General features: G+C 49.8%; 1 protein-coding gene across 1 annotated transcript; it reads right to left on the bottom strand.

The window, feature by feature from the left end:
- Positions 1-3240: 3240 nt before the first annotated feature.
- On the bottom strand, positions 3241-17547 carry TUBA8 (tubulin alpha 8). Its single transcript, XM_069489696.1, has 5 exons — positions 17470-17547; positions 10366-10588; positions 8415-8563; positions 6307-6987; positions 3241-3577 (listed from the first exon to the last, which is right to left on the bottom strand). Exons 1-5 carry the CDS (start codon positions 17470-17472, stop codon positions 3284-3286), a joined length of 1350 nt encoding a protein of 449 aa, XP_069345797.1. The 5' UTR covers positions 17473-17547; the 3' UTR covers positions 3241-3283.
- Positions 17548-23905: the final 6358 nt, after the last annotated feature.

Genomic DNA, 23905 nt, shown 5'->3' with positions numbered 1-23905 from the left:
TCTCAGGAACACCTGGAAGCTGTAAAACAAATTTCTGGCAAATGTAAAGAGAAAGACTTGCATTTTCTTTCTGTCTTTTGGGCTCCTTTCAGATGTTTGTGAAAACAGAGTCCCTGCAGGGTGCCGGCCAGCGTGGGAGAGAGAGAGCTCATAGGTAGATCTTAGCTGTCGTTAGAAAAGTGAAAATTGCGGGATTAGATATTTTCCTGTTATTTCAGCGAGGCCGCCCTTTCAATTTGCATTGCAAGAGGAAAGACAGCACCACCGGACTCAACCCAGGGACACTTAAAAACTCACAATGGTGGGGCCAGATCAAATTGCTGATAGAACCAGCAAGTTCAGAGAAAATACACATACTGTCTTCTCCCTCAGTAGGTTCATTGTGGAACCTAAGCTGATTTTTTTTTTTTTTTTTTTTTTTTTTTGTTGAGACAGAGTCTCACTTTGTTGCCCAGGCTAGAGTGAGTGCCGTGGCGTCAGCCTAGCTCACAGCAACCTCAAACTCCTGAGCTCAAGCGATCCTCCTGTCTCAGCCTCCCGAGTAGCTGGGACTACAGGCATGCGCCACTATGCCCGGCTAATTTTTTCTATATAGATTTTTAGTTGTCCATATAATGTCTTTCTATTTTTAGTAGAGACGGGGTCTCACTCTTGCTCAGGCTGGTCTCGAACTCCTGACCTCGAGCGATCCACCCGCCTCGGCCTCCCAGAGTGCTAGGATTACAGGCGTGAGCCACCGCGCCCGGCCTAAGCTGATTTTTATCAAAAGGCTGGAGGGGTGTCTCTCTGGCCAAGAACTCAGGACTGAAAACACGGCAGTGGCAGGTACAAAGGAGTGAGTACCCGTGTCCCCAAACCGGAGAGAAGAGAGAACCGAGTACATCCGAAAGAGGACTTCACTGGATATGACGTTAACTATGGATTCTCTTATTCCACGGGTAAAGTACAAAAAAATAAGAATAACTTTTTTCTTGACAAGTAAATATGACGTGGGGCATCCCTTCAAGAGAGCTGTCATATGGATTGGAGAGACTGGGTTATCTAGCTGTTTGGCCCAGCGAGCTAAGCAAGCCACCTGCCCAAGGCAGCCACACAGCTCTGTCCCGGCGCCAGCCTTCGGCCAGTGCTCGCCAAACTTGCTTCGTGGTCGGTCGGGAGAGGCCTCCAGCCACACCCGTGCTGGGGAGAGACTTACCAAGCTACCTATCCTGGGGAACGGTAGAGTCACCCACTTTTCTACTCACCTTCTTTCTAGGGACCCTTATCTCCAGTTCTAAAGCTCGATACTCCTACTTTGTGAGCAGAGCTGTGAAAGCTGAGCCGGGCTAGAGAAACCCACCCCCATGGTTGGAGAGGGGCTCACCCAAATGAGGAAAAATAGAACAGGATAAACTGGCCGGTGTGGGGGGATATGTCCAAAGCCCAAAGCTTTCCTGAAGCCCACCTCCCTGTACTCATACCTCTTAGGCATCACTTTTGTGACTTTGCCATTCATGTTTATTTTAACCTAATTCACATAAATCTCAAGGAAAGGATTACATCAAATGTTATTTGCCCCAGCCCTAAATCCTGGCCTAGGGGTGTGTTATACTGTCCCTAATTGGGTCATACTCCTACACTCAGGAAGTCCTTAAGGCTTGTCTGAAATTCATGAGTAGGTCTCTCACCTTTTCAAGAGAGAATTTGCCTCTTCCCGAGATGGGGCTGACAGCCCGGGCCCAGTCCCCTGCCACAGCTCAGTCTGTGCCGTGGCACTCGGTGCAGCAGTGATCTCAGCAGGAGAGGTCACGATGGACAACAGATCTGACCTCCCCTTTTGGCACCATGATTTCCTTCACAGAAGAGCAAGAGAGTGAGGGCTCTGTGAAAACAATCCTCTAGAAGTGATTAGCATCTCTTCTATGTAGTCTCCCTTTCTTGGAATATTTTATTTTATTTTCTCAGGGCTTCCAAGGAATATAGGATGAAAACACTCAGGGCAAGTCCACAGGTAAGGAGGTGTGTGTTGAACCATAGGCCCAGTCCTGGGTATCTTACTGGCTGGTTAGTAAGAGCAGCCTTTTGATGATTCCTGAAATTCTACCAGAGCTGCCAACTTCAGGGAAGAGATGCATTTACTCATCCTCTCCTTTGTACATGATACAGACTTTTCTTTCTCCCCATCTGTCATTTTCCGAGGAGCCGCTGGAGCGTGGCACACACACCAAGGGGCGGCAACGGTGCAGGGCAGACAAGAGAGTTTGTGGGTCCGGCCATCTCTTACTGTCTCCAACACCTGAACCCTCTAACTCTCAATTTCCTCATCTCTGAAATGAGCAGAATGTCCACGCTGAGACTGCTGGGGGGATGGGAGGTAAGCGCTGTGTGTGTATGGAGGCAAGGTTTAGTGCGCATCTTGCTTAAAACCTTCCATGCTCCTGCTTCACTGAGAACAATAGATTTTTATCTAAAGTCCTTCCCACGGCCTGTGAGGCTGGACGCGCTCGGGCACCCACCTCTCTTCATCTTGCACCTCTCGCCACGCTCCAGGCACGCCAGTCTCCTTTCTGCTCTGCAGATGCCCCCGGCTCGTCCCACGTCTGTGTTTTTGCACTTGCTTGTCCCCACACCTGGCATCCTCTTGCTCCAGAGCCTCAGGTGGTCCAGGTCCAAGTGGGGCCCGGTCTGAGCACCCTGTGCCCAGGACACTCCCAGATACTTCCTCTCATCGCTGTCAGCACCTGCTGGCACGATTGCGTTCATTTACTCACGTGTTCGTGGGGGCAGGAAATGTGTCTGTCTCTGGCTCTCAGACAGCGTGTGTTCAAACGTTCGATGGATGGGTGAGTGTGTGATAATCCTCCGTGATGCCGGAGCATGCTACAGACCTGTTACTGGGACCTTCTCCCCACTCCCTCCCGGGAATCTCCCCAAATGGCCAGATCTTTCTTTCTCCAGTGTTTCCCTATTCCCCAGACATCACGCGTGATCTAGAAGGAAAACTCCTGATTAGGCCTCCTCACACGTGACTTGGCTTCCCCTCACCCAGAGACAGTGACACTCATCTTCTTTAGTGACATGAAGCTGCTCTAACCCGAGGGAGGGTCTGATGGAGCTCAGCATCCACTTTTGGCCCAGTCACATCACCCCTGGGTACCGGCGTCAGGCAGCCCCTCCTGCGCAAGGCAGGAATCGGGCTGGGTTGGGACTGGGGTTGGGTTGGGGTGTGTTACTCTTGAGCAATTAATGTACTTTGAGTGAAGCGGCGTAAATAAAGAGACACGGCCAAGGGGCAGGTGTATATTTAAAATTCCTCCCCTTCGTTTTCTTCTTCAAACGAATCAGTCCCCACTTCTTCATAATCCTTCTCCAGGGCAGCCAAGTCCTCCCTGGCCTCAGAAAATTCTCCTTCTTCCATTCCCTCTCCGACATACCAATGCACAAAGGCCCGCTTGGCATACATGAGGTCAAACTTGTGGTCGAGGCGGGCCCAGGCCTCCGCGATCGCCGTGGTGTTGCTCAGCATGCACACGGCCCGCTGCACTTTGGCCAGGTCCCCTCCTGGCACCACGGTGGGTGGCTGGTAGTTGATGCCCACCTGCGGAACAGAGAAAGAGGAGGGGCAACAGAAGAAGGTGCACGTCAGCCAAAGAAAGGATAACTACAGAGGGCCGTCCTAGGGACACGGCTGTGGGTGGGAGCGTGCCTGCAGGGAGGCGTGGGCAGGAACGGGGAGCTGGGGAAGCGGCCAGGCTGAGAGAGCTGAGTGCTGAGGGGGCGGTGAAGGCCAGCAGGGTCAGGGACAGGCAAGCTCAAGGAGAAGAGCTGGGAATCGAGCCGGGAGAAGGAAAGAGCAGGGCTCCTGCCTTTTGGGGGAACCTGTTAGCGGAGCGGAGCGAGCAGGCACGTGAGAGTGATGAACGGAATCATCAGTAGGTGGGAAGTGTCTAGCACATGTTAGTCCCTAAAAGAGAAACGTACTTCCTTTTACAGGCAAAGCAATTCCTAAACTTGAAGTTACTATAAAGTTTATTCTTCCCAGATGGTCATCTGAAGTTCCTTAGTTGGGTTGCAAATGGATTTAGGGAAGTTTCTCTGCCAAGAGTGACGGGCTGTTTAAGAGGTCACGGGGATGTTCCAGAGCAGTAAATAAAAAGATCAGAGGTCCAGAGGGACGGTGTTAGTGTTAACTGGGCTTTAAGTTTCTGGGAAATGGGGCTTTTTAGAAGAAAAGCGGGGATTCCAATCAAAGAAAGTTAAAGACCGTGGCTGCATGAGCCAACTCCCCAACTTCTGGTAACATATCAGGGTCCTCCAGTCTAATCTCAGCCCAGTCTCATGGTGGAGCTACTGGCCTAGAAATCTCTCTTCTCCCCACACACATATCCCAAACCAAAGCCAAGCCCAGGAACTGTAGGAAACTGGAAGAAGTCCAAGGTGACAAACTGTGACATTATTTATGGGACACTGAGAACCACAGTGAGGTCCAAAACCACCTCTCCTCCCCATGCTTTAATTGCCAGTCTCTTAGATTCATAGCTTCAAACTGCGAGTCCTCTTGATGGGCAGGGTGGGCATGCAGGGGGCTGTGCAGTGAAAGCGGGTCACCCTCAGGTGAACCCACAGTGGTCTGTCACGCCTCTTAGACACGCGTGGCATCGTGGTGGTGGAGGCGATGCTGAGATAGGAACGAATGTGAACTCTGCCACCCTACGTATCTGGCTACATCTGGCCCTGAGCAGCATAAATCTTGTGCCTGGAGCCAACTCTCCTCTCTGCCAAACAGAAACAACCCTTGACCTGAGTGAGGTGGGGACAATACGCTTGGGGAGAATGCCAGAGGACAAAGTCTGGCAACATCCATTCCCATGGCGTGACCTTTTCTGAAAAGCAGCTGAAGTTTATGCTAATACTACCTTACTTATCTTTCTGGACATAACCCCAGAGCATCAGATTAAAATAAATGAGAGAGAATGAGGGGCATCTCTTTTTTTTTTTTTTTTTTAATTTCTCCACCTCCCACCCCCACCATCTCTCATCTTTTCTTTTTTCCCATTCATTCTCCTACTAGCTTGCTGTTTGCTTCTTTTGAAAAAGAAAAAAGAACTCCATTTTTTGGAAGACCTTGACTGTTTTTGCCAAACTGCCACATAAAAATAGGCATAGTCCGGGGAAAAAAAGATAATATATGTAGCTAGGAGTAGAGCAGTAAGGAAAGCCACACTGGCTTACGCAGGAGAACGGCTAGGTCAAAGCCTCGCGCACAGATAAGCCAGCCACAAGGCCAGCATACGGTGCCTCACTTTTGTAATTACCACCAAGGAAGGACTGAGACATGCTTGTCCCTGTCTCCAGCAACTGGTACGACCCCTGGTACATAATAGGCACTCAGTAAACCTTTGGCTTAATAAAGGCATGACGAGAGGGTATTAACTAATGTGAATGGTGGTGGAATCTGACAAAAGACCATGGGAACACAGGACAACGTGGTCACACTGTTTACACGCACACAGCCAGGCTGCGGGGCCTGCCAGAGTGTTGAAGGGGTGGCTTCAACATTCTACACTCCCTGGTCCTGGAACCCAGGGGTCTTCCCTGGCTATTCTGTTATCTCCCCACTGACTCTCAGGATCTGGCATCTTCCAGACTGCAGACACCTAAATTATGACAGCTTCCTCAATTTTTACTTACTCCTGGTTAATGGTAATGGAAAACATCAGGGTTTCATAGTATATGTGACTCACAATCATATGATAACTATAAAATCCTCTTACTGTTACTCCAAATTAAAACTTGCAGGACATTTAATTTTTCAAAATAAATTGGGAGCACATATCTTTTGTTTGAGGAGGGAATTATACTTCTCTGGCAACTTGAATAATTTGGTTAACTCTAAAATTAAAATGGCCACAAAACCATCATGTATCAGGAAGTGTAAAATATCCATTAAAACTAGCTTTAGGCAAATTGAACTGAATTATGAACCCGAAACTCACTGTGATGCAGGCCAACAGATTCAAGTCAATACCCAGTCATTACTTGTTCCTCAGTAAACAAAATCATAAGTAGTTAACCAATTTAGAATAGCATCAAAATCACACATTTTCTAAAATGCCTTAAGCAGACAAAACATAACAGCTTTTGTGTCTCAACCAAAGCTGAATTAAATTAATGTGAATTTAATTTAGGTCCCTCTCCCCACATCGTCACATCAAGCCAGGAGCACCCATGGAATTGTCCGTCAGTCCCAGACATTATTCTCCCCGTCGTGGGTAAGCTCCCTCTGCTCCTCCAGTTGTCTATCCCCTCCGAGTCATCAGCTCTTACCTTGAAGCCTGTGGGACACCAGTCCACAAACTGGATGGTCCTCTTGGTCTTGATGGCAGCGATGGCGACATTCACATCCTTGGGCACCACGTCCCCCCGGTAGAGCATGCAGCAGGCCATGTACTTGCCGTGTCTCGGGTCACACTTCACCATCTGGCTGTTGGGCTCAAAGCAAGAGCTGGTTATCTCAGCCACGGAGAGCTGTTCGTGATAGGCTTTCTCGGCAGAGATGATGGGTGCGTAGGTGACCAGTGGGAAGTGGATGCGGGGGTAGGGCACCAGGTTGGTCTGGAACTCAGTGAGGTCCACGTTGAGGGCCCCATCGAAGCGGAGAGAAGCAGTGATTGAGGACACGATCTGGCTGATAAGGCGGTTAAGGTTGGTGTAGGTGGGGCGCTCGATGTCTAGGTTCCTGCGGCAGATGTCATAGATGGCTTCGTTATCCACCATGAAAGCACAGTCTGAATGTTCCAGGGTGGTGTGGGTGGTCAGGATGGAGTTGTAGGGCTCCACCACTGCCGTGGAGACCTGGGGGGCTGGGTAGATAGCAAACTCGAGCTTGGACTTCTTGCCATAATCCAGAGAGAGGCGTTCCATCAGCAGAGAAGTGAAGCCAGAGCCAGTGCCCCCGCCAAAACTGTGGAAAATCAGGAAGCCCTGCAAGCCAGAGCAAGCATCTGTCTGGGGAGAGAAGGACAGGAGAAGAAACCATGAGGACAGACAAGTTTCTGGGAACACCCCCCAAGTGGACAAAGCCAGGCACCCCGCTCTGTCTGCCCTACCCTGCCCCTCAACACTTCGTGGGGTGAAATCAAAACAGCCTTGAACGAGTAAGGAACAAAGGAGCTGTACTGATCTTGGGGGCGTGGCGGGAACACGGGCTGGCGGACTGCTCCTGCCCTGTCCTCTCCGTACGGGAAGCTTTCAGCCCCGCAGCCTGGCTGACCAGGAATGAGCGCTTCAGAGCCACGTTAGTGACTTTGTCCTTTGAGAGCCCCAACTCCTTGCCCGCTTCCCCTGCCCTTGTCATTTGACTTTGTGGGAACTGCTACTACACATCTCAACCCAGCCTTGGAAGGTGACTTGGGGTACTAATTTCAGAAACGTAAACGGAGCAGAGAACCTGAGTTTTAATATCAACTTGCCATTTTCCAGTTGTAAAAACTTGAGCAAGTAATCGAACCTCTCCAAACTTATGTTCCTTCTTATTTAAAGTTGGGACATAAAAAATCTTCATCTTACAAGGTTATTGTGGTAATTAAATGAGATAGAATAATGTGCTGAGCAAGGACCAGGCGTGTAGCAAGCACTCAATGCTAGGTCTTGTCAGAACTGTCAGAATTCACAGAATTTTCCCATCAGGTATGATTTAAACATTTGGGGACCACAGATGGCTTTGAGACTGATGACTCCTATGAGCCCTCCTTTAGACAGAAAAAGTGAACATATACAAAAATTTGGCATCCTGAACTCCCAGGTAAGAACGTGGGATCAGGAACAACCTTTTCCATTGTACAGATAAGCAAGTAGGAGCTTAAATAGACAAAGTACTCAGCCTACCACTCAGAGCTTTGAAATTAAACCAACCTGGTTCAAACCCTAACTTGCCCCTTTCTACCCAGGCTAAGGTATTGAACCACTTTGGCGCTCGATTTCTTCATCTGTAAAGTAGAGGGAAGAGACCTCTTGGTGTCATTATTAAGGACTAAATGAAGGAATGTGTTCAACATTTGTAATGGCATTTGTAAGTGCTCAAACGTATCAACGATCTCTCCCTCTCCACTTCCAAGTTAAATGCTTTGGTAACCTATGCTTCCAACAAGCAAAGACCTGCCTTATACCTGGAATCTTCCCCAGATACTGCCTTAGGGTAACAATAAGTATTAAAAGGGCATCAGCCTGTAGCATAGTCCATGATGCCATGGTAGAGAATGGCCATCATCCCTGCGAATGCGTCTTACACAACCTAAGTGGAAATTCCCAAACCTTTGGAGCTGTGTCCTGTAGTCAGAGGTCATGTACCTCTACCCATCCTCATTAAAGAGGTGCGAGGCCATGCCTGTCCACTCTGCCTGGACTCACCAACCCCTGCTCTTGCCTACACCTACCAGCTTCCGTATGCGGTCCAGCACCAGGTCGATGCTCTCCTTGCCCACTGTATAGTGGCCCCGGGCATAGTTGTTAGCTGCATCCTCCTTTCCTGTGATCAGCTGCTCTGGATGGAAGAGCTGGCGGTAGGTTCCTGCCCGAACCTCATCTGCCAAGAGAGGGAGGCCATTAGGTCTTACCACCTGGTCCCCAAGGGGAAGCCTACCTCCCCATTAGATTACCACGTGATGCTCCTCTGGTTTTCTCTACCTATTAATATAAAACCCCACTGAGGTAAAACCAGAGAGCCTGATGATAAATCTGCAAAAGGCTAAGAGAATTCATTCCTGGGTAATACAGGTACTGACAGAGCCAAGGCCTGTGGCTCAGGTAGGCAATTGCTGTACTGGCTGGAACTTGAAAAACCTTAGGTTTACAAAGCTCCCCAGACACCAAAGTTGATTGCCGCCCCTTCCTTCCACCTTGCCCCCTGAAGGCTAACCTTTTGTTTTTTCTTGCATGCTGCAAGGTTATCCTTAATGCCAATAATTTAACTTAATTTGCATTAGAATGTTCTAGGGACATGGAAAGAGAGTCAGGGTGATCTGCGCAGATCCTAGGTCTTCCCAGGAATTGTCTCACCCCCTCGCCTCCACCTCAAGGTGGCATTGATAAATGTCAGGCTTTGGACATGTTTTAGAATGACTTGGAAGCAAAGTTATGTTCCAGGTCCTAGAGGAGCAGGAGTCCCAGAGAGGCTTCCAAGGGGGCTCTGCTCACCTCCAGGGGTCCACCCAAAGTGGACATAGAGCAGATCAAGGTGCACCAAGCCCAACTACATCACCTCTTCTCTTCGGGGTTCCTCTACTCCCCCCAGGGAATCATCCACGTGTGCAGTGGCCTGGGAGGGTACCCTGCACTTTGCATTTGTACAAAGCACCTGGCTGTGGAGAGGCTGCTCTCTGTCGCCCCTGGAATTCAGTGTTCAGGCATTACGGTCATTTGCCCAGACATCCCGGGGATTGTCCCCCTTGTGCGTGACAGGCCAAGTTTGAAGCTGAGGAAATCCTGGTGGCCAATAGAAAACTGACCCAAGGGTCAGACCCAGGGGAAGTGGCGCTCCTGGGAATGGGGGGAGGGGGAAGGAAGACGGGGTTGAGCACTGAGGAACCTGCCCTGACACAAGTCAGAATTTCTCTGTTCTCCTAGACCCAAAAGAGCTTCCTTCTAGAATTGCAGCGCTCCTGCTGTGGGGAATGTGTCTGCTGTTACACGGCTTTGTGCGGAACGTACCGCAGGGTCACGCCAGATGGTGAGGACAGAGTGCAATTATTATAGAATCAGAAACCTACGCTTTGGGGAAATGACTATTTAGGAGCTTCTAATAATTTCTAAAATCATTTGGGGTTTTCATGCTTAGTATTTAGTAACAATCAACAATTTTGGTCTGTTTCAGCAGGTCGACGGGGTTCAAGGAGAGGAAAATTTGTTCACCACAGCTTCTTTTTTTATATATATATTTTTTGAGACGGAGTCTCACTCTGTCACCTGGGCTAGAGTGCCGTAGCGTCAGCCTAGCTCACAGCAACCTCAAACTCCTGGACTTAAGCGATCCTAGTGCCTCAGCCTCCCGAGTAGCTGGGACTACAGGCATGCACCACCATGCCCGGCTAATTTTTTCTATATATTTTTAGTTGTCCAGGTAATTTATTTCTATTTTTAGTAGAGACAGGGTCTCGCTCTTGCTCAGGCTGGTCTCGAACTCCTGAGCTCAAACGCTAACCGCCCCCCCCCCCCCCCCCCCCGCCTCGTCCTCCCAGAGTGCTAGGATTACAGGTGTGAGCCACCATGACTGGCCCACCATAGATTCTTGATTGGACTGTGAGGACCCCCTGCCTCCTCAGCCGTCAGGACCCAGAGCCCCTGCAGTGTCGCGTTGTTTCTGTGGAGAGGGTCTCGGCCAGCACTCACCTACTACAGTGGGCTCCAGGTCTATCATGACGGCCCGGGGCACGTGCTTGCCGTTGCCAGTCTCGCTGAAGAAGGTGGTAAAGGAGTCGTCATCATTGATCTTGCTGGCTTGGGTGCCAAAGGTGCCATCTGCTTGGATGCCGTGCTCCAGGCAGAAGAGCTCCCAGCAGGCGTTGCCAATCTGAACTCCCGCCTGGCCCACGTGGACAGATATGCATTCCCGCTGCGGGGAGAGGGCAGCACCCAGGTCAGAGCGTCTCAGGGCCCCAGCCGTGCCTTTCCCCCGTGTCCCTCACATCTGAGGGCTTGTCTCACTGGCATTCACCTTGCAGGGCCTCTATCCCTCCAGCCATGCCATCCCCATCACCAGGTAGGCTCCGAGGTGGCAGGTGCCTAGGCACCATCGCAGTGGAACCAGGACTTGGCTCCAAAGAAGACAGAGTTGTTTTGCAGTTTGCTTTAACGATTGCTTCTCAGGGTTAATCCTTTGTACCAGAAAAAGAAAAAAAAAAAAAAAAGGGCATCTGCAGAGATGAAGCAAGGGGCTAATTCCAAGCCATTCCTGTTCTGGTGAAGAAGGCCCAAGGAAGAACCCATGATAATGGCGGAATCTATCCCTCGATTTACCACCACACACAGGGGGCAGCATTCACATGCATTCCTAAACTCTGACTTTCCAAGACATCACGTGCACACGCACACACACAGAGTCAGAATATCCTAGAGCAGATGAACACCCGTGAAAAGAATGTGCTGAAAAGAATGTGCTTTGGAAGTACACATCATGGGTGTCACGGCTACAAAGGTAGACATGAGAAAGGATTGGTACCTCGTCAAGGGAGGATTAGGAGGGCATACATGAGGCCCTTCTGAATGCTGAGGAATTTTAGCTGCCTTAACCTGTCCTCTTGCCTACGTCCGGCCAAGTGCTAAATAAAGGTAACCCTTGGAGTGTCCTTATCTCTGTAGTACTCTGATGCAAAGCCACAATTACCTGATTCATCCTAGTGCTGACAGCTCCAGATGGGGAGTTGTGTGTAAGTGTCTATAAGTGCACACGCATGTGTGTGTGTGTGTAGAAACCCACCATGAAGTTTAGCTGGGAAGATGGACCCCATCACCCTTTCCCCACCCCCAGCCTGTGCGAGGCAGTGGCCCCATGAGGTGGCTCTGTGCCTGTGGTGCCCGCCAGAGCCCGGCAGGGAAGCATGTGCCTGGTCTGTGGGCTTCTATTCTTATCCATGACCTGACTTGGCATTTTCCAGCTCTGGGTAACCCAAGCCAGGAGCAGAGCCTCCCGAGAGCATGGCCGGGCACGGAAGCAAGTAGAGTCCACATCAAAGTGCAGGGCTCCTGGGAACGGGGAAGAGTCCCCGGGCATGGAGAGCGGGGCAGCTGCCCTGAGCAGCATCTCGAGGGGTCAGAAGCATCAGGACCTGTTGCTAACCTGATTCAGTTTTACAGCTGAGCCCCGCTCTACGCCTGTCTCTGTGCTGCAGCTGAGCGATGGCCCTTGTCTCCGGGGAGGACAGAGCACAGGTCTGAGCAGCAGCCCGTGTGTAACACAGCCCAGCACGGAGTGCAGCCCAGCTGAGCTGCATGAGCCTGGTGGCCAGGAAAAGCCTTCACTCCCACAGTTATCCCCACCCCAGGGTTCAAATCTTGTCTTCTCCATTTACTTGCTGTGCTGTGTGACCTTGGCAGAGTTACTTAACCTCCTTCATCTGAAAATAAGTTAGCCACGATTGTTTTTGTTGTTGCCTTTACCATTTATCATTTTCATTATGATGCTACCTCGTAGCATTTTCTCCACTGGGAAGAAGTGCACGTAGGAAGTTCGAGATCTTAGGTCCCCATTCCTCTCTCCTTTATTGTGGGGTCTATTTTCTGCCTCTATCTTAGGACTCAATTCAGGCCTAAGAAAAGCAGCGTCCTACATCCAGGAGCCACCCCACAATCAGCGTGTTATCCACCCAGGCCGCATCTGCGCATGCAGCTGCAGCAATCAAGAGAAAGGAAGGTCTCTGAATACCATTCCCCACTAACAGGACCCAGGGCTCCTTGGAGAAATGGAAATTCCCAGGTCTGGGGCGGGGAATGTACAAGACGAGCCTGGAACATCTCACAGTGCCTGTAGGCACAGAAGCTCACAAAGACCGGGATGACGTCTAAGCCAACTTGAAGAGGCTCCCGCTGCCAAAGATGAGACAATCTGAGCATCAGAAAGAATGATGACAGTAATGATTGAAACAGGATGTATATATATAAAAATCCACAAGTCCTAAAAGAAAACCCCCAGAGAAAAACCCATTTGTCCCCATCCAAAAGGTCCTGTTAATTAGGGAAATCTGTTTTATTTAACAGAAGAAGGTCTGCTGAGCAATGTAGATGTAGATTATGAAAAATTGCCATATTACAGTTTCTAGTCATGTAACTGATTTGGAGGAGGACGCCGACACCATCAGATGAAGGGTTGACGGGGAGCTGGATATTCAGAGCCCAGGAATCACTGTTACAGCCTCGGGGGGAAGTATCTGACTCTGATCAATTTGAACGTCACTAATAGTGAGACGACCTGACATGGAAGACCTGATGCGATGCAATGTGACACACACTCCACCACCCAGGAGGAATTCTTGTCAAAAATACTCAGCCTGAATCTACTAAACCCTTTAGATTTAGCTTCTATGTCACAGAAAACACAGGGATCAGAGGGATACGATAAGTGGTATCAGAGAAACAAAATAAATCCAGAAGGTGGGACATTCTACAGGGCAACTGGTCCAATCTGTTTAATTCATGAAACATAAAGGTGGTGAGAGGGGCTGTTCCATAACAAAAGAAACCTGAGACACATAACAGCCACGTGTGTTATATGGACTTTGACTGAATTCTGGTTTGAACAAATCCAAATATTTCAGAGACAAATAGAGAAACTGATTGATTTTGTTAAGCATTATAAAAATGTGGTTAAGTATGAAAATATCTTTTTTTTAGGGCTGCAACTGAAGCTATTTAGGGATAAAATGTCATGATGTCTGTACTTCAAGATACTTTCCCACCACACAAAGCAAATATGGGGAAAAAATTCTCACTATAATATTAAATCTGGGTGATAGATATATGGGCAGCATTATACTACTCTACTTTGCAAAAGGTTTGAAATTTATCATAATTTTTTCATAAAAAGCAAAACATAATGACAGAGCAGGAGCAGGGACCCCACGCAGCATAATCGTCTTTTCCCGAGGGCCCGGTGCGTGTAGTCACTTATTCAACTATCATTTACTAAGCACCTAATTTGTGAGGGCAAGTAAGGATTTTAAAGTTACATGAAGAAAACACAGTGAAATTAAAAGTCACATGAGGCCTCATGGAGCTCTGAGGTGTGTGCACGTCCGCAGCACTGGCTGGGCCTTTTGCACCTGCTCCTGGAGGGAACCAGGCGCAGCCCGAAGCTCCTCCGTGGAGGTCCCCCGGCTCAGGCACTGCGCTGGCCTCCTCCAGCCACTCTGCCTGGTCATCATGCCCGTCCTCCCGCCTGGAAGGCCCACCCAGACAAGCCCAGAGTGGGCCCAGGGCCCCTAGGAAAGGCCATCCATCTATCATATCACAGCCAGGGATGTTCTAATATGTTGGCTCCAAATATTCAGGATACTAGAGCTGGACTGGCCACATGGATCACCTAATAGGATTCCCTCTCCATTATTTTACAGATGAAAAAGCTGAGGCTCAGAGAGGTTAAGGGACAAATTCAAGATTGCACAGCTCTGCAGCAAAAGAGCCTACACCGGAATCCAGGGCTTCTGACCCTGGCCTGAGCTCTTTCCTCACACCACACAATCTCCTGCCTCACTTGCTCCTGCACTTCTAAGGCCCTGGGTGTGCCCACATCTACATCAGCGCAAGACCAAGCTTGTACAGCAAAACTCCAAACAGGTAAGAGCTCCAGGGCAGAGAGAAGCCGTGAATGGCTCATGGCTCTTTGAAAATAGGTCATGCTTCTCTGATAGAACCAGGAGTCTGTTTCTCAGGGCCGGCGTGTGCAGCTGGGGGTAGGGCTGGGGGGTTGGGGCAAAGGGTAAACTGACCCAGCAGAGGATATTTAAGTCCTACGTTTGTTCCAAACTCCTATTTCAGATCCCCCTCTCTAGCCAACCAGAGCTCATGCTTTCTCTCTCGCACTGTTTCTCTCTCTCAGTTCTGTTTTGAATCTGGGCTTGAGGAGCTCAGACCATTTCTGTTCTCCTGGGTCCCTGTGAGGTGTGAGGGGTCCCCCGTGTGCTGCTGAAGCCTCAACTATCGAGGGGGTGAGGATGAGGGAGATGGAGAGACCCGGGAGTTCCTTTCCTCACGATCAGTATGACACCCCTCACACACACCTCGTGCTGAGATGAATACCGAGGTTGCCTACTCTGTTTTTTCTCATAACAAAAATTTTTGGGGTTATTATGTGCAAGAAGGCATTGAGAGGTACTGGGCTAACTGCTACTCAATCCTCCGGCTCTCAAGTTAGACGTCACTTCCCACAGGAAACCTGGAGAACCCCAAGCCAGCAGAGGGCCCCTGCCGTCTGCTTCCATGGTCCCCTTCACCCCAATCATTGCATTTATTGCACCAAATTACAGTTACTTGTTCACTTTTCTGACCTTCCTAGTGGAGAGCATAGGCTCTGTGAGGGAAAGGAACCTTTGTTTCCTCACTGAACGCTCAGCACCGAGCCCAGTGCTTGAATGAGGCAGGCACCCAGTACAGACAGGAATGATGAGAATGAGAACCCTCTCTGAGGGGCTCGCAGGCCACTCAGCAAGGACAGGGGCAGGGCCGAAAGTGTAGGATCAAATGCAGTGGGAGTTCAAAGGAAGAAGACAACTTCTAGGTTGGCTTCCTAAAGGAGGAATGCTCACAGGGACCCTGAAGAATGTAGACATGCCAAGATGACCTGGGGGCACTGTCGGTGGAGGTAGGAGCAGTGTGAACAAGAAGCAGGAAAATTTGGGGCAGGTCCCACAAACTGCCGGGTTTGTCTGGAGTGTAGGCTCACAAAGGGCAGGAAGGATGAGACCTCCAGGCCACCTGTGGCCATCCTCCCTGGGAAGGATAGCCTATGTTTTGCAGAACACCAAAAAAGGAAATTCTAGAACTTTACAGCCCTTTTATAGTTCCACTGCAAGAAACCCTTTCTTATGTCAATCTTACATTCTTTCTATTTTTATATTAGTCATTTCCTTTTGCTTTGTTCTCAGAGGACCAAGATAAGCCAATCACCACCCTCAGTAGAAAGGAGGCTTTGAAGCTTTAAACATCATTTCAGGCCAGGCACAGTGATTCACATCTGTAATCCCAGCACTTTGGGAGGCTGAGGCAGGAGGATCACTTCATGCCAGGAGTTCAAGGCCAGCCAGGGCAACATAGCAAGACCCTGTCTCTACAAAATTACAAATTAAAAACTCAGCCAGGTGTGGTGGCACAAGCCTATAATCCCAGCTACTCAGGAGGCTGAGGTAAGAGGGTCACTTGAGCCCAACAGTTCAAGGCTACAGTGAGCTGTGATCATGCCACTGCACTCCAGCCTGGGTGACAGAGCAAGACCCTATCCCTATTAAAAAAAATTATTTTGAAGTCTCACAAGACAGTAAAACTGGCGTGTTACTAAGAGAGGAGGTGGCGCAGGCCACAGTGTACGCTGTGTGAAAGCCTGAGACCGGTCCCCATTCCCTTGCTCCCTGTGTACTCAAATGCCACACAGTTGCTTTCAGGAAGCAATATTAGTACACCAGATTATTTCTAGCTGTCAGGCTGAAGTAATACATCACACATCTAGGTCAGGGATGGCAAGTGAACAGCAGATCCAGTGTTACAGAGGGGTAATTAAAGTAAGAACAAACATGATTCACGGGAGGTTGTTTGCGTTATCTCACATTAGCTCTGCTCGGAACCCTTCAACAGGGGAGCATACACGTTTGGAATCGCTCAGACAAGCACGAGGGAGCAAGCCAGAACAGCACAAATAAAGCGTCGACCTACATCAACATTAGCCAGTGAAGGTCACCCAGGAGAGGGCCCAATGACAGGTGCTGCAGTTAGGGCAGCCATGGGGTTCACGTAGGACCGACTTTGGGAATGTTGGGGTGTCTGATAAGGAGGCTCCCGGTGTAAGAGACGCTACGTTGTCAAAAGGCCTTGGGCTATGGCTGACACTGGGGGTGGGTGCTGGAGAGAGCTGAGTTTAATCCGATGCACACAGGGCCTGCTCCGTTTCCTGTTCTCTTCCACAGCTTATTATCTGGGAGAAATTCTAACAGGAAGACACTGACAGGGGAAATGCCAACCACAAAGGCCACAGATAGGACAGTCAGTCCCTTGGGCCACGTGAAGGAGCAGGTGCTTCACGTCCCCCCCACTCCTAGAGCGCCACATCCTCCCACCCAACCGCGCTCTCTGGCCTTGCATTCACCCCCTATTTCCTCCTCAAAAATTATTTTTAACTTTTCGTCTCCTTTTGAAGGCCACTCAGGAGCCCCCCAGAAAAGACACCTCAACAACAGCATTAGCCCCCAGTCCCACCGCCAGCTCTGCACAGGCCTGACCCGAGCTTGGAGGTTCCCACTGGAACTCACCAGTCCCTTCTCTTTTTTTTTTTTTAGAGACGGGGTCTTGCTCTTGCTCAGGCTGGTCCCGGACCCCTGAGCTCAAGGGATCCTCCCCGGCACAGACCACCGACTGGAATCCTTGGACTCCCCCTTTTCTTCCCACTCCGGCCCACAAGCTACCCACCTGGGGAGCCCTCGGGATCTCGCCCGCTTCTCCACCGGGCCCCCCATGCCCGGCCTCCCCTCACCTGCGTGCACAAATCCCCCTCAGGTCCCTTTAAGGGGCGACTCGCCCCTGGTCTCTACTTTGCCCTTGCGTTAGAGGGTACTGGCATCAGGTGTTCCCCGCACGAGGGTGCGGACCTCTTGACCCTGAACTGACACCCCTGCGCCCCGTCCCCGGAGACTACGAGCTCCGCGGAACCGGAGCGATGGATCTGCTCGCCCCCCGCGTAGACGCGCCCTCCGCTGGGCGCCCGTCCCCGCCCCGGCCCGGCCCGGGAAGCCTCACCATCGCGGCCGCTCTCCTCGCCCGCTCGCCTCGCAGCCGGGCCTGCCCACCCCAACTGCTCCAGATACAGCCGCCTCCGCTGTTGTGACACGCTGGGAGGGAGGGGGCCGGGGACAGACATGCTGGGCCAGCAGCTGCCCTGCAGCATCACAGTGCCGGGGAGGGGAGGGACCCGGCAGGTCACAATGGCTCGTCCCCGCCCACCGGCAGCTCCGGTCTCGGGCGCTCGTCTTCCCGGTGCCCGGCTGCGGCTGGCGCGCACGCGGCGGGCGCTGCGCTGTGGGTTTCCTTGGCGCCGGCCGGGGAGGCGACGCTGTCGCCGGAGCGCGCGTGCACGCGTTCTCAGCGTACGCCCTGTGAGATCAGGCTTCACAACTCCATCTGCCCGGGAAAGCGACATAAAAACGCTGAGACAAATTGTTCATGCCTCCCCAAACTTTCGCTCTCCGCCGCCGCCATCACTAGTTGGCCCGGAGGGAAAGGCCCCTGGTGGGGCTCAGCTGACCGCAGCCACCCTCAACCCGGGAGACGGCCGAGCGGCCCGGGCTCGCGGGGCTGGCTGGCGCGGGAGCAGGCTCCGCGAGTGCGCGGGGGCCTGTCAGCCTCCGCCCGGAAGCCGGGTCCTCCCACGAGCCCACCCGCCGCCGGAGTCAAGTGCGACGGCGCGCGCACAGCTCCTGAGACGCAGCGGGCGCTCCGTGCTTCGTCTGTGCCTGTTTTTGCTACTCTCAGCGCACCTCCCCCTCCACCAGTATTTTCAAACCTCTGCCCCATCCCTTCCTACGTCTAAGTCCCAACATCAGGGTTCCCGCGGCCTCTTGCCCAGCAGTAGCGCCGCCTCTCTGCGGCCACGCAACCTGGAAGGGCAGGGTTGCCCTACCCACCCCCTAGTTGGGGGCGGGGGGGGGGGGATGAGCCTGGCCTTGGTTAAGAGCCCCTCTTTACACATTTTATCACTTTCATCAACCCTTCCTCCGCTCCCCTCGCCCCACTGGGGTGTGGGCTGCATGGTGGTTTTTCCTTGGTCTCACTGCAGAATTCCCCACCTGGGGCTATTTCATGCTGAGGGTGTAACCCCTGCTTCTCCTTCTCTGCCACTTTCCTCAGGCACCTGACCTCCAGGCACCAGGTCGCCGCAGACAAGGCCATAGTTTCTCCTCCAGACACTACTACCTAGAGTAGCGCTGCTGTGACCCGACGCCATGACTCGGAAGGTTCCAAGCACAGGTAGAGGTTTACCTTCCCTTTCACTCCCAAGAGGTGCCTATCTCTGCCCAGGAGAGAATGAGAACAGATTTTTCCTTATCTACGCAGCAATTGGTTCTGCTGGCCACCCATTCATATATTTTCCTATTTATATTAAGAGTTTGTAGAGGATAAGGCTTGTCTTAATCATCTTTGCATCTGAGAGAGTGCCAAACACAATGCTTTACTCATTGATGCATACAGTACTTAGTAAGTTATCAGTTGAATTTTTGTCTATCTTATAATGCAAAATCCTGAAAATTAAGAATCATGATTAAGCTAACTGTGCCAAGCACATGACAAATGCTCAATAAAGGATGATTATTATTATTGACTCTATATTTATTTCTCTTCCAATCTCATAGCATATTCCATTACTTCTTCCATGGTATTTATTTATCACTTTCTACTGTGGATTATAGGGGTGTGTGTGTGTGTGTGTGTGTGTGCTTAAACACTCCTACAAAACTGCAACCCTATTCATCTTAGTGTCCTCCTCGCCAAAGGTAGCTAGTTGAGTGCATCAGATATGCTCCATAAACATTGCTGAATAAATATATCATGAACAGGTTGTTACAGTCTCTGGATAAAGATGGTGATGATGATGATGCTAGCTAGAAATGATGGTGGCACTGAATTACCTGTCATTATGATGGTGTTCTTGAATCTCCTTATCTTTCCTCTTTATGGAGTTTGGGCCTGGACGGAGCTATGACTACACCATGAATGCTGAATATAGCATCTCTTGGTTCTAGGGAGATAAAAAGAAGGTTGGCTATTATGGACTGAATTGTGTTCCCCACCCAAATTTATATGTTAAAGCCCTAACCCCCAATGTAACAATATTTGGAGATAGAGCCTTTAAGGAGGTGATTAAGATTAAATGAGGTTATAAGAGTGTGGCCCTAACCCAGTATAACTGGTGTTCTTCTAAGAAGAGGAAGAGACACCAGGAGTGTGCAGGCACAGAGAAAAGGCCCTGTAAGGACACAGTGGGAAGGCAGCCATCTGCATGCCAAGGAAAGAGGCCTCAGGAGAAACCAGCTCTGCCAACACTTTGACCCTGGACCTCCAGCCTCCAGAACTGTGAGAAAATAAATTTCTGTTGTTTAAGCCACCCAGTCTATGGTATTTTGTTATGGCAGCCCTAGCAGAGTAAGACTGTGGTCTTGGAGTCTTTGGAGTAAAAAATGTCTACTTCTTTTTGGTTTTTGAGTCCTCGCTCTTAAGTTATTTGACATGTGGCATCCCAGATCTGTTACTGACTCTTCTCCCATCCCACCGCTCTTCTTTCCCCACTGAGCAGAAGTTTGGAAGGGAGAAGGGACAAGATTTTTTAGTCCCTGTGATGTTGAATTTTATGTGTTGCCTAGAATGGGCCACGGTTCGCGCAGACATTGGTCAAACATGACTGTGGGTGTGTCTGTGGGGTGTTTCCAGATGAGACTGACATTTGAATCAGCAGGACAAGTCAGGCAGATTGCCCGCCCTGTTAGCTGAAGAACACAAGAGAACAAAAAGGCTGAGTAAGAGGGAACTTCTACCTGCCTGCCTGACTGAGCAGGAACCCTGGTCTTCTCCTGCCCTGAGACTCGAACTCACGCCATTGGCTCTGCTGGTTCTCACACCTTCAGACCCAACTGGAACTGCACCATCAGCTCTCCTGGGTCTCCAGCAAGCCAACTGGAGATCTTGGGGCTTCTCATCTCCCAGAATTGCATGCGCCATTTCCTTCTAATAAATCTCTAGATATCTAGGTAGACAGATGGGTAACTCCCATTGGTTCCGTTTCTCTGGTGAACTTTAATACAGTTCCCTTTTTACAGATGGAGAAACTGAAGTCAAACCCAGGCTGTTGATGAGAAAGCCACCGTACTGTGTGACTTCAGCCTGTTAAAGAAATTACCCGACCTCTAGCACATTCCAGTGAGTATGTGTGAGTGTATTTCTTCTTGTATTAATTTTTGTGCTTTGAGGTCATTTTATCAAATATAATAATTACAGTTATGGCCTAAAAAGTTGAGCCACACTCATTTGAGTAGGAGGTAAGGTAATTTCTATCAATCGCCCAGGAAAAGAGTTAGTCTTTATGATATTTACATATGCATTATTTATGCAATATTTCCTGACACTGAGCACTTTTTATGTGCCAAGCACTGTGCTAATGGCTCTTTTAATCCTCATGACAAACCTCTGAAATTAAATTTGTATTATCCCCATTTTACAGATGAACAGTCCGAGACGTGGAAATGTTACCTCTTATTCCCTATCACGTAACTGATGAGAGGTGGAGCTGGGCTGCACTCAGGGAGTCTGAGCTCAGCTGGATGGAGAGAGCAAACCCATATAAAGAGGGCTGATCCTTGTTCTCTGAGCTCACACTTGGGAGTCCAGATGTCTGGGATGGTGCTCCAGGGTAGTGGGTGTTAAAGATGGAGTTCACCATGTAGAGGGAGCCCGGAGGAAGACGTGCAAAAGAGCTGTTCATCGCCAGCCACCCACACAGCTGGGGTGAGCCAGTGAATTACAGAAAGCAAGCAATATCTTAGGATCAGATTATCTAGATTCAGGTACTTGCCATATGTATTTAACTTTGGTTATCCCCAGCACCTTACGTACATTCATATTTAGTATGTGTGAGTGCATTCCAACCGTGTGTCAGATGCTGTAGGGCAGTAAGGGATGAGGAGGATGAACATTTTGGCCATGGTATCATACTGACAAAGTGCTTCCCCTTTGAGGTCCACGTGGTTGCAGCACCGTAATCAAGAGACCACCAAAGAAAAAAGTGAATCCTAGGACAAATTTGGGGCCGCACAATCCAGCTGGCCCTTTTCCCAGGCAATTCTCCTTCCAAAGCCAACCCTGGAGGGCCTGGACTGTTCTGCTGTAAGTAGGCGAAGGCAACACTCTCCTCTGGTCCTTCCCCTGCTCCCACTCCTCCCAATGGGTTGATGAGAGACGGCAACTTGCAGAGCATCATCTCGGCATTAGCTTTTGACCCCTGTTAAATTCACCTCCCGGATGGGGGTGCTAAACTAACATCAGGCAGTCACAAAGAACTCAGCAGAAACCCGAGGCAGCAAGAACAGAAGGCAGTGAGCACTTGGAGCTGGAGTCAGGGTGAGGCTACGAAGTCCTGCCCGCATCCAAGGCTCCATGACAGATCAGATAGCCACCTTCTTCCTCAGCTAGCTCCTAAAAAAGCACCGACAGGGAGGGCTGTGTGGGATAAAGTGGCACCACAGGAAAGACAAGGCCGTGGGTCGTTCTCTCCGTCCCTCTGAGGCCGTGGTGCTCTGTAGACAGTTAACTCCTCACTCTTCTGGGTATTTCCCTCCTCTCAGACACAGAAACAGTTGGTTGAATTGTCTCTTTTTTTTTTTTTTTTTTGGTCCGGTTATTTCACTTATTGCTATGAGCATTGCAAAGTGATCCAATCTTTCTGGAGCACATCCTAGCGGTGTGGTATAAGAGCAGGAAAACAGTTTTCTCTGTGGATATTGTAGATCCACTTTTGAAAACTAGCCCAAGAAAATAACCCAGAAAGAAAATACCAGTTTTGTCATCTTAACTGGTTTACCCAGGATTTGGCGATTTCACAGCATTTTCATATCTATCTCTTTAGAGCCATATTATTCTTAGCAGCAGACAGTTGAGGGTGGTGCGGAGGTGCTGACCAGGCTGGGTGGCCTCTTTTGGGCGTGGTGGGGCTCTGGGGGGCATGCAGAGCCTGGACCGATGGGCCACGGGCAGCGGGAGCTGCCAGCTGATGGACGCCTCGGAGGAAGAGGGCCGCGTGCTACTCCCCACCTTTGAAGCAGAATTCGATGCTGTTGTTGGATATTTAGAGGACACTATCATAGATGATGCGCTCCAGCTATTACAGAGAAATTTCATGGACAAGTACTACCAGCAGTGTGAAGACATGAAAGAGAATCAATTCATCTACATACCTACTTTTTAACATTTTTATTAATACATATTTGTACATATTTATGGGGTACATGTGACATTAAATATTTTATTACAAACATAGACTGTGTAATGATCAAGTCAGGGTATTTATTACTTCTATGTGTTGGGAACATTTCAGATCCTCTCTTCTAGCTATTTTGAAATACACAGTACGTTGCTGTTAACTATAGCCACCTGCTCTGCCATCAAGCATTAGAACTTATTCCGTCTATCTAACTGTATATTTGTACCCATTAACCCACCTCTCTTCCTCTCCCTCCCAACACACCCTTCTCGGCCTCTGGAGCTACCATTCTACTCTCTACCTCCATGAGATCAACTTTCACATGCCTCTGTCTAACCAATACATTTCTGTGGTAGAACAGCCACTGGAGCAGATTCCTGGATTTAGCAGGTGACTTTCCTAACATGATGGCACTATAATGACAAAGGGGCTGGTGCCGTGTTTGACACACTGTTCACATTTATGGATTTTCTGGCTTTTAAAGAAATGTTTCTGGACCACGGAGTAGAAAAAGAAGGCCAGAACTGGACTTAAGCAGTAGTTTAGTGGTGCGTTCCTTGCACAAATTATGCCAGCTTCCCCAGACAATCTGCAGCACTGGGTCCCATCTCCAGGCACTGAATGGGATCATCTTGATGTCACCAGCCTGATAGACTTGATGAGGACAGAAGAAAACATCTTGGAAAGACTGACTCTGTTCTGCAACTTCTCCTTCACATTAGGTATTGATGGGTCAAAAACAAATGACCTGACCCTTCCAGATCTGTTTCTATTAAAACGGCTTCTTGTATTCAGCAACCCTAGTACTCCTCCCCTCCCCAAGTAGACGCCTCTCTCGGTGCTTCTGAACCAGACTTCCCTGAAGCAAGTCCATGTGGAACATTCCACCGGATGGAGCCCTTCCCCAGCACGTGTTGGTGTACACGTGTCGGTGTGTCAACAGCGTGGAATAACCATCACCAACCCCCTTTGTCCCAGCAGGCTTGGCAGAAATCTTTTTATGCGCTCACAGTTCTTTCTCACGTGAGTTGGAGATTCAGTCCTTCAGCTTTGATGGGGTTTTTGATTATTTGTGGGAGTATTTACTCAAGCTAGCTGCCCCATGTTGAGATTTCTGAATCTCCTATGATCACAGCCAGTCTTGGCTATAGGAATCAACTGACAGCCATATCCTCTACCTAAAAGCTACATGTGAAAATCAACTACCAG

The sequence above is a fragment of the Eulemur rufifrons genome, chromosome 16 (assembly GCF_041146395.1).
Source record: "Eulemur rufifrons isolate Redbay chromosome 16, OSU_ERuf_1, whole genome shotgun sequence".
Taxonomy (NCBI): domain Eukaryota; kingdom Metazoa; phylum Chordata; class Mammalia; order Primates; family Lemuridae; genus Eulemur; species Eulemur rufifrons.
The sequence above is the reverse complement of the archived record's forward strand: the minus strand, read 5'-3'. Positions and strand labels throughout refer to the sequence as shown.

What these genes read in the sequence shown, in the direction of transcription:
- TUBA8 (XM_069489696.1), bottom strand. An exon ending in CCTGGAGCCCACTGTAGTAG is followed by an intron (nt 8,564 to 10,365) that starts GTGAGTGCTGGC and finishes CTCTCTTGGCAG; the next exon opens with ATGAGGTTCGGGCAGGAACC. An exon ending in GGTGTCCCACAGGCTTCAAG is followed by an intron (nt 3,578 to 6,306) that starts GTAAGAGCTGAT and finishes TCTGTTCCGCAG; the next exon opens with GTGGGCATCAACTACCAGCC.